The 11,148-nt window shown below is 37.4% G+C and overlaps 1 protein-coding gene across 1 annotated transcript; it reads left to right on the forward strand.

Annotated features, from left to right (window-relative positions):
- Nucleotides 1-887: 887 nt before the first annotated feature.
- LOC104609339 (transcription factor MYB1-like) lies at nucleotides 888-2,485 on the forward strand. Its single transcript, XM_010275626.3, has 3 exons — nucleotides 888-1,081; nucleotides 1,333-1,462; nucleotides 1,556-2,485. Exons 1-3 carry the CDS (start codon nucleotides 949-951, stop codon nucleotides 2,211-2,213), a joined length of 921 nt encoding a protein of 306 aa, XP_010273928.1. The 5' UTR covers nucleotides 888-948; the 3' UTR covers nucleotides 2,214-2,485.
- The last annotated feature ends 8,663 nt before the right edge of the window (nucleotides 2,486-11,148 follow it).

Below are 11,148 nucleotides of genomic sequence, written 5' to 3' on the forward strand. Positions count from 1 at the left end.
TTGGTGTCTCTAATGTCTAAACTCGTCAACTCATTCGTAGATTTAACCCAGCCACTGGATTTATAGAAGTCATTGGTAGCAGGACCATGAAGTTTTTTTAGATTAGAAGAATACAAACTAACCTCAAGCACTTGTTTTTGGATTTTGTGACTGCTGGAAGATTTCATCTTATTATTAGAAGAAACAAAACGGTTAATTCCTTTTTGAATTGCACTCCAAGGTTATTGTTTATTTTTATCTGAGAAAGAGGAACAAGTTTCAATCTACATTGCTTGATAAATAGATGAATCACGAGATCATCAAAACAACAATGCATGGTTAATTAGGAAAATGTTCTCCCCTAATTTTAGCAGAAGGAGACTGACGATTTCCTTTCCTTAATTATGATCAGCAACACAGGATTGATTATCTGGCAGCCACAAAGTCCCAGAATGGAAGGTATAGGACAAAATAGGAATTTAAAAAAGTTTAAATGAATTTGGATGTGATGTAACATTAAGATAGAGGGTATTTTAAGTCCATCTTACAAACTTAGGGTATGCAGGTCAATTTATATAAAGAGTGGGTATGTTTAAGTCTTTTACCCACCAGATCATTACACAGGATCGTGCTCCTCACGAATGGGCGTTTCAATATATTTATATTTCCTATATAAATATAGGAAATGTTTCCAATATATGATAGGATGTGCGTGTGAGGAGCAGATGGTTTCTTGTTTTCTCAAAGGCAAAGCAGGTCCAGACAAGCTTTAGCCAATAGGCGAGAAAGCGCCTATTATTATTAAAGTTTGTCCTTTTCTACTATTTTCAAAGAAAGAAGACCGCAGACCGGTGGCTGCAGCCTCCAGGGTGTGAATCGTGTGATTATAAAAGGGCTCACGGGTTTCTCCGTCTATTTATATTTGTACATACAGAGAAATTCATAACAATTTGAGGCACAGAAACAAAGATGGGAAGAAGTCCGTGTTGCTCCAAGGAAGGACTGAACAGAGGAGCCTGGACTGCCTTAGAAGATAAAATCCTTATAGCTTACATTAAAGCTCATGGAGAAGGCAAATGGAGGAGCCTTCCCAAGAGAGCTGGTACGTTTCTTCAGCTTTTCTTATTTTCTGGGTTCTCTCTCTATTCTTCTACATTTCATCTTCTTCTCCTTTCTTGCTTGTTTAATTGTTTTCTCTCCCCTCAACTACGTACTGGCCATTAAATCTAATTTAAACTATATATCTCCTTCTAATTAATTAAGTATGCATTAATTTTCATAAGAAGTTAGCCCCCCCCTTTCCTCTTAATTACTACTTGATCCAATAACTAAGAGATTTCTTTCCAAGTGCAGGCTTAAAACGATGTGGCAAAAGTTGTAGACTTAGATGGTTGAATTATTTGAGACCAGATATCAAAAGAGGAAATATATCAGAGGATGAAGAAGAGCTCATCATCAGACTTCATAATCTTCTTGGGAACAGGTACCTTGGTTTAATTTTCCTCCTCCATCTGTCTATATATGCGACTTTTGATATATAATATAATTGACGGATTAATTTCTCTGTAATCTGTAGATGGTCCCTAATAGCAGGAAGATTACCAGGGCGAACAGACAATGAAATCAAAAACTACTGGAACACAACTTTAGGAAAGAAGGCTCAAGCCAAATCATGTTTGTCACCATCAAATCCAAATCAAAGACGAACAATAAGCACCAAGCCCAAGGAAAAGCCAACTCCGGTCAGGCCGCCGCCGGGCCCCCTGAGGACTAAACCACATGTAATCCGAACCAAGGCAATGAAATGCACCAAAGTCCTTATGCCCCCACCGAGTCAGGCCGCCGCTGCATTCTCATCTTCTCTACAAAATAACCAAGTGAAGGACTCAATGCCAATGATCCCATTGATTCATCCCCATCAGACCCACTCGGTGACAGCTCCACACCAGGATAACCTTAATCTGACGACCAACACTACCGATGGATCTGGAGACTTCTGTGCACCTTACTCTCATCATCATGAATCTGATTTTCTGCGTGATCTTCAAGTTGGCCATAATTTAAATTTGACAAGGGACAATAACACCTTGTCGGGGACTTCTGACTGTTCTCTACTACTGTTGGATGAACCCATGCTGCCCGAGGAGTTAAATGCAAATGGTTGTCTTCAACAGAATTTTGCCATGGATCTCGGATCCATAGCTTCATTTCTTGATACTGATGAATGGCCATGAGGGGAATTGAATATGTGTTCAAAGGATATTATATACTTCTCCCTTTCTTTAATTTGTACAATATATGATTAGCCGTAGAAATACCAGGTTGGTGTGATCAGTGGGGATCATCCTCACCCAAGTTAATTACGCTTGATTAGATTAGATCATTAATGGAGGGAAGACATGTCTTCTTCTTTTTTTCTTTTTTTTTTTTGATAAATAGTTGCTGATGATGGGTCTTTGAGTTTGAGATATTCATTTTTCTTTTTGACTGTTCTCTACTACTTCAATCACAGCATTGCATGGAAATCTATTATTGCCCAATCAATAATAAATAGCTACTTATTGTATTTTAAATTTGGGTAAATTGTTACAACCTCCCTAAAGTTAAGTTTCTGACCATTGATGAAACTTCTCTAAAGTTTGGTAATTGCATTATTGCAATCACCTCCCAACTTTTTGATACAGTTGTAATTAGAATCTTCTAATAAGAGACATGAAAATATCCAAAATACCCATATAATTACCATTGAGGCCCGTCTCTATAGAAAAAACAATACAAACTTAATTTATGAATAACAAAAAACAGGAGAATTTAAAGTTGCTGTTTTACCTTTGAGTGATTGATATGAAGAGCAAATTTGGAAAATAAATCAATATGGAAAAAGAGATTGGAAGGGTTTGGAGTAACAATTTATATGAAGAGAAAATTTGGAAAATAAACATTTTGTGAGAAGTAACCGCATGAGTATTTTGGACATTTTCATGCCTCCTATTAAATGATTCTAGTAGAGGGGGTCTACTTTCAACTATGTTGGAAAATTCAAGGAAGTTGATTGCAATTACCAAACTTCAGGGATGGTTTCAGCAATTTACCCTTTTAATTTTCTATTATATATAAACGTAAGCAGACGCTGACTTATTTTCAACATGTGATGAGGTCTTGTGGAGTGGAGGGGGCCATATGTAAGCCCATTTCGTTTTCATTGAACACTGGTCGCTCCTAGGGTGTCAAACTGTCAATGGACCAGTTTTGGGTTGGACCCCGTCCAAACTAAAATCAATTCATATTGGATTGGGTTGGACGGATCAACAAGACATATTGAATTGGACCAGTCCAGACTTAATGGTTCAAAATATTTATTGGATTGTATTGGGTTGGACCTGGTCCATCCATAATGAATTTATATTGGACTGGGTTGGATTGAGTCAATATCCGATTCATTGATAGAAGATAAGAATACAAGTGTCAATGGACCAGGTTTGGATTGGAACCAATCTAAATTAAAACAAATCTAAACATATTAAACTGTCCAAAATGGTCTAAAATATTCATTGGATTGGATTGGATCTGATCCATTTGTAATGGATTCACGTTAAACTAGATGGGATTGGACCAAATCCAGTCCAATTGATACCCCTAGTAAACTCCAAGCCTCCAATCATCATGTTGCCGTATGGAAGGTTGCATTGTCGTTTACATAAAGTGAGTATTGGCATCATTGTTATATTCTCTGATACTTGTAACCATCGACCATGCTAATGCTATGCTGTTTAGGAATTTATTTTCATCGAAAAGGACTTAAATTTTGTTTCCCGTTGCGTAGCTGATATAAATTTTGCACCCAGTTCAGCTTTGCATTTATTTGTTTGTAATCATGTGATTTTAGACACAATTTTTTTTTACTTTTTGCCTTATGTACCTGCTAACAATGTGGAGGAGGTTCTCGTCAATGCAGGGTAACCTTACCCCTTTACATACAAAAAAGCTGTTTCCAATATTTGAACCTTGGTCACCCAGATTGTTATGGAGCAACCCAACCATTGCATCAAAGCCCACCTTCTTGCTTCCTACCTCACAAGTGGCAAACAAATAATGAATTGATCCTCTTGCTACTCCATTCTCTTGCATATAAAGTGGGTCCAAACTATTTTATTTCGTATCTTGCTTTTCAATTTTTACAAACAAACAAGACAATATCAAATTTGAAGCAAAAGTAAATCAAAATTTTTACAAACAATATAAAACAAATTGACTATACCCAAATGATGTCAGCCATCAAACTAATTTTTTTTTCTTCCAAGGGGGCGTTCTTTTTCCAATTTTGAGAGGGGGGAAAGTTGGTCAAAGAGATTTTAGTTCTCATTGACCAAGAATCTCATGTTCTTTTTTCAAATTTATGTGGGGACCAAGGAAAATTTATTGTCCTAGGTATCACTTACCCATCTCCTAGGTGGGTAAATAACTTTCCCACCAAGGGAGAAAGTTGCCAACACTTGAATGGGACAAATATGCCCCTTTTAATAATGGATTTTTATGGCTAAAATGGTTATTGCCTTATTTACTTGGGTAAATAACTTACCCAGGTAACTGCATTTACTTGGGTAAATAACTTACCGAAAAGCGAACAAGACCTAAAAGTTTTGAAATATCCTACGAACTGATTAGGAGACACCGTAAGTTCGCAATTAGCTTTTACACAATTTGCTATCAAGGTCCTGTTTGTTTTTGATAAATCATTTATCCATGATCTTTTGATTATGAATTTTATTTAGATAAATTAAATAACTGACCAATTTTATTTATAAAAGAACGGTTTGGGTCTCATGAAAAAATTGAGTTACCATGAAACCCAAAGTTAGTTACTCGATCATTATTTGCCTAACAGTTAAGCTACACATGACTTGTACTCACGGGTGGATTCAAGTTCGAACTTGGTTTGAGATTGTTCTACAAGGCTCGAGCTCGAGCTTGAGCTCGACTAGAGTCAAAAACTCATAAGCTCGAGGTTGGCTTGGCTCGAGCTCGATTTTGAGAAAAAATGTTTTATAAAAATAAAAAATTATATATAAAATATTTTTTATTTGATATTTAAAAAATTAAGAATTATAATATTTTTATTATATATTATTTGAACCAGCTCACGAGCCGAGCTCTATTAGACTTGAACTTGGCTCGTTTCTTAATCAAGACTATGAATTGGGCTCGAACTCAGCTCGAAGCTCGGTTGAAACCGAATCGAACCAAGCTTTTTACAAGCCAAACTCAAATAACTCGTAAAGAACTCAACTCATTGCCACGTATTTTGGATTTGCAAGAAGAGGGGAGGACCTTAACCTTCTTGAGATTCATCTCAATTTTCGTACTTGTCTCTCGCAAAAGGGCTGACAAGGTCCAACCCCTAATATCTTTTTAACAATTTGGAAACTTTTCGGTAAATTCTAGTTAGTTATTTTCTTTTAATGTTTTTAGAGCATATTTTATTTATTATTATGTTATATTTTAATAATAATTCTAAAATCTGTGAAAAATAAATGACCAAAATCTCAAACTTTCTGAAGGAATTTTAACGTTGTTGCCTGTAAAAGAGAAAACTTGATATTCCTCCATCTCCATCACGCCCTGCCTACCATCCTCACCTCTCACGCTCCAACCAAACCCCACCCACCTCTCCCCTTTGAAACAAGTCCAAACAGAAAAAATGAAATTGTCATAAGATTCCCCATTCACATGGACACTGTTTTAGTATGTGGTGACACCAGCTTGAGATGCTCGCTTGAAAGGGACAGAACCAGAACCAAAACCAATAGCTGCTACAACCAAACGTTCTATTCGCTCTCTTCACTCGTGGTTCTCGTGGAAGAGACATCTGTGTCATGGGCCCGAGTATCAGATTTGATGTGTTACTACTCATGGGTCCAAGTAGAATAGAAGGACTACGGGCCCACTTATTCATATTTAATTTGATGTGAAAGCGCTTTGTCCACTCTCCAGCTTCATTGCATTATAATAATGGAAAATTTAATTGTCAAGCTCATGGCGTACTACTACTACTGCATGCAATTTAATTACACCTGGACCAGACCTGAGCTCCGCTCTTCCTCATGGCTTCGACATAGACCTTATAGTTTTTTATGTTCAATGTATCTAGCATTCAATTATGAAATGAAGATTCAACATTCACCCTTATGACTTAATTTGTCGTAACTGGTTAAATAGAACCTCAAAGCACAATAAATTAAAAAAAAAAAAAAAAAAAGATTACAAATTTTTGAAGCTCAAAGCATCTTTTTCACTTCTTGTAAAACAACCCATAAATCACGCATGCTCTGTTTGACGGTCTTAGTGTCACCAACCTTTCAATGCTTGTAAAGGGTTAAATCCTTTCCATTCTTTTACAGGAAGAATTCTTTTAGTTTTAGTGGCAATACAAGATGCAATGTAGAAAAAGAAAAAGTAAAACTAAAGCTCCAATTCTCCAAATACTTTTTACAGTCTTCCCCATAAGCGTCTTTTATGGTTCTACGTTCTACCCCCCAAAAAAATGCTGCTTCCCCTTGTTATAAACATGTATCATTGCGCACTATTATTACACCCAATAACATATATCATTGATCCTATGTTTCCTTAAATCAAAGGGAATTGGTGAAAATATCGTTAACCATCTACTCATTGATTTCTCAAAACTTTGCCAAATTTCTCAAGAGCATAGAAGGATGATGGCAAATGCTAACATTTCGAGATTTATGCTATGAAAATCAAATTATAACCATACAACCCCCCACCCATGTAGACATGCATGCCACTTTATGACTGGTTCAGGGTGTGGCGAAGACCTAAACCATCTCCCCTGAATCAGTTGACGAAAAAAAAAAAAAACCCACCAAAAGGAGTATTGATTTGCTCGATACGCCTATACCAGCATATCGGGCGTATTAATATTTTGAACCTTGATTCTGAGAAAGCCAAATCTGGTTTCTTTTTTTTTTTTCTAAAGAAAAAGAAAAACATATCTAATAAAAAAAAGCCATCATAAAAGTTGAGATTTAAACAAGAAAGAGGCCATTGCTAGCGTCACAAAGACCTCTGATCACAAAAGGACAAGGCCTAAATCCTTGTATTTTACATGAAATTGCGTGTTCATGATTTCATGATTTGTTTGTGAAGAAAACTGAAGAGAAGAGAGTTGAGGGTTCGGCAATGAGGGTCTGAGAAGAGGGTTTTGAACTCTTGCTCTCTCAACCCCCCTAACACTGTTTTATTAGATATATTTGAATAATTACAAGGAGGCCCTTAGTTGGGCAAGAATTTACAAAGAATTTAGTATTGACAGGATAGGCCCAGAATAAGACCCATTACAGAAAAGAAAATATAAATAACAAGAAAGAATAAACAACCTATGGGCCATTCGGCCCATCTTCTCTACACTCCCCCTCAAGCTGAGCATAGATGTCAATCATGCCAAGCTTACTGGTATCATGCTGAAGTTTTGCCTTGGGAATGCTTTTGGTGAGAAAATCTACCAACTGTCCTTCAGATGTGATGAAAGGAAGACACACTTCACCCGAAGAGACTCTTTCCCTAATGAAGTGTCGATCAACTTCAATATGCTTGGTTCTATCATGTTGCACTGGGTTGTGAGAAATGTTGATGGCAGCCTGATTATCACAGTACAACATCATTGGCTTGTCATATTCAACTCCAAGTTCTTCCATCAAAGGTTTTAGCCATAATAATTCAGAAACCTCATGTGTCATGGCCCTGTATTCTGCTTCAGCAGAAGACCGAGCAACAATCGATTGTTTCTTGCTTCTCCAAGAAACAACATTACTAGCTACCAAGCTACAATACCCAGAGGTAGATCTTCTGTCATCAATGTTCCCGGCCCAGTCAACATCGGTGTAGGCTTCAAGTTTCATATGACCATACTTGGCAAACAGAATACCCTTTCCTGGGGAGCCCTTCAAATAACATAGGATCTCTCTGCAGCTGCCATATGAGTGTCTCGGGGAGCATGCATGAATTGGCTAATGCAACTGACTACATATGCAATATCTGGCCGAGTCATGCATAGGTACAAAAGTTTCCCAAGAAGTCTCTGAAAGATTGGCTAATGCAACTGACTGCATATGCAATATCTGGTCGAGTCATGCATAAGTACAAAAGTTTCCCAAGAAGTCTCTGAAAGATTCCTTTGTCTTCTAACAATGACCCTTCTGAGGCTGAGAGTTTATGACTCATATCAATAGGAGTAGCAACTAGTCTAACACCCATCTTTCCAGTTTCAGAGAGCAAGTCAAGAACATACTTCCTTTGGGAGATAAGAATCTCATCCTTGGATCGAGCCACTTCTATGCCAATAAAGTATCTCAATTCCCCCAAATCTTTAATCTCAAACTCTGTATGGAGAAAAAATTTTAGATCATGAATTCCTGAGGCATCATTACCAATCACTACAATATCATCTACTTACACAATGAGGTATACTACCAGAGGTCCACTCCTCTTCACAAAAAGAGTATGATTGGACTGTGTCTGCACATAACCAAAATTAACAAGTGTTGTTCTAAATCTCTCAAACCATGCTCTAGGGGACTGTTTTAGTTCATAAAGAGATTTCTTCAGCCTGCATACCTTCCCTTTCATATCAGTTCTATACATCCCTAGAGGAAGAGACATGTAAACTTCCTCATATAATTCACCATTCAGAAATGCATTCTTCACATCCAATTGATAGAGGGTCTAGTCAAAGTGAGCAACTAAAGATAGAAAAACCCTCGAATGGGAACAAAATTAGGATGTAACTTCCAACACTTGTCTTTGGTGTGCTTCGGTTTCTTGCAGTACTCACATAAAACTTCTTTATTTCCTGTGCCACTAGAAGTTCCAGCATTCCCTTTAGGTTTAATCCCCATATTGGCAAAGTGATTATTAATATCAGCCCCTTGAACCTAGACAGCCCTTCTGCTCTCTTCACTACTCACCAATGCATAAGCTTGTGACAAAGAGACACACTCCTTGAAAAGAATATTCTGTTTTGTGATATCATATTCTGGGTTTAGTCTAGTTAAGAACTCAAAAACCCTGTTCCTTTCAACCAATTTTCTGTAGGTCTCTGCATCATTGGTGGTGTCCCAAGTTACAATTTCTATTAGGTCAATCTCTTGCCATAGGGACTTCAGGGTTGAGAAATATACAGCAAGAGGTTTTTCTCCTTGCCTTAAATTCTTTACATCACTTCAGTTTATATGCCCGGGCCACATTAAGTTTTTGGGAATAGGTTTCTGCAATACTGTCCCAAATTTCTTTTGTTGAATTCATCCATAGGTAGTGTTGACTGATTTGTGGCTGCATTGAGTTCACAAGCCACCCGATGACAATGTAATTTTCTTGCATCCATTTCTCGTATGATGGATCATCTTCTGGGGGAGCCTTCTTACTCTCAAAAATGAACCCCCACTTTCCTCTACTACATACATGAATCTTTACTGATTGTGACCATGCCAGATAATTAGTTCCATCTAGTTTAACTGTGGTCACAGTCAATAAGGAATCACTTGGAGTTCCCTAAACCAGTCCATATTCAGCACCACTTTTGTTTTCAAACTCTGAGGAATACATCATGTAAACACTCCAAATATGATTTCAGATGACTTCTACAAGTATACTGAATAAGGACAAGCAATAACAGAGTTCAGCCGACCACAAGAAGGCAATACACTGAGTTCAGCCTTCAAGAAGTAAACAGAAACTTCTAGGCACTCAGCCGAAGTACCCTTTTCACAAACAGAGTGTGGTCAATAGAGACAACCCCACTGTCAAAAGAGAAAAGGCCTCAAGAACAGTTCGTACAGCCCCTCAAAAACAGTCAAGTATAAGTAACAATCCACAGCCTTGTTACAGGGATGTTTTAGCAGTTTGACAGTCCAATAAGGAGTGAAAAAACAGCCCAGAAATTTCTGGGTTAAACCAGATTCAATGGCAACCGAAGGTAGTACAGAACAACCAAAGTTTTTCAGACAGTTCAACAGTCCAAACACATTCGAAAGCAATACAGAACAACCAGAAGAAAACTGAACCCAGAAATCTGAGTACAACTTACAATTTCGAGCTTCAACAGAACCAAACAGTTCCTCTTCCCCTTTTTCTTTTCTCTGACTCTTCCTGGCCACCGAACCACTTCTCTAAGAGATTCGAGTCTTGGGCACTTCCAATGACCTCCAAGAATCAGGCAACACGAGTCAAGCTTCCAGCCCTAGGATATTGAAGTTCAAATATGCTCTGATACCATGAAGAAAACTGAAGAGAAGAGAGTTAAGGGTTCGACAATGAGGGTCTGAGAAGAGGGTTTCGAACTCTTGCTCTCTCAGCCCCCCTAACACTGTTTTATTAGATATATTTGAATAATTACAAGGAGGCCCTTAGTTGGGCAAGAATTTACAAAGAACTTAGTATTGACAGTATGGGCCCAGAATAAGGCCCATTACAGAAAAGAAGCATAAATAACAAGAAAGAATAAACAACCTATGGGCCATTCGGCCCATCTTCTCTACAATTTGTTCCCTTGTTATTTAAGAGCTCATAAATGACGACAAAAGAGGCTTAGAAACAACTCCCCAATTATTGTATCCAAAAAAGAAAGAAAGAAGAAACGACTCCTTAATTAAAATATCCTGAAATCAATGAAAAAAACAAAGAATCTCTAATGTAGCTTTATGATTAATGAAATGTAAGAGCATGACAGAGACGTTATCCTCTCAACTAAGAAACCTTTCTTGGCTTGATGTCTAAGAAGAAGAAAGCTTTCAGGATCACCGGCCAGCCATTGTGAAAAGGAAACACAGATGCTGACCAAGAAACATATCATTATTTCTACATTCTAACACGTAACAGCACATGGCGGAGTAGTATTTCCACCCCCACCCCATAAAGTTGGGAAGAAGTGATAATATAAAGCAAAATAGTTTTATACAAATTTTGTTGCCTTTCTTTTCACTTTTTCTATTCAAAAGTATGTACTATGTAGTAATAATGTTAATGTCGCTCTTATGCCATTAGAGCTGCTTTAACTAACTTATTAGGTGCAAGTTTCTATCATCATCACCTCCCAGGAGGACTTTCTTTTGAGGAAAACATGGAGTAGGGTACTAGGGTTTACAATAAAATTATATT

Source organism: Nelumbo nucifera, chromosome 6 (assembly GCF_055504915.1).
Source record: "Nelumbo nucifera cultivar China Antique chromosome 6, China Antique-T2T, whole genome shotgun sequence".
NCBI classification, from domain to species: Eukaryota; Viridiplantae; Streptophyta; class Magnoliopsida; order Proteales; family Nelumbonaceae; genus Nelumbo; species Nelumbo nucifera.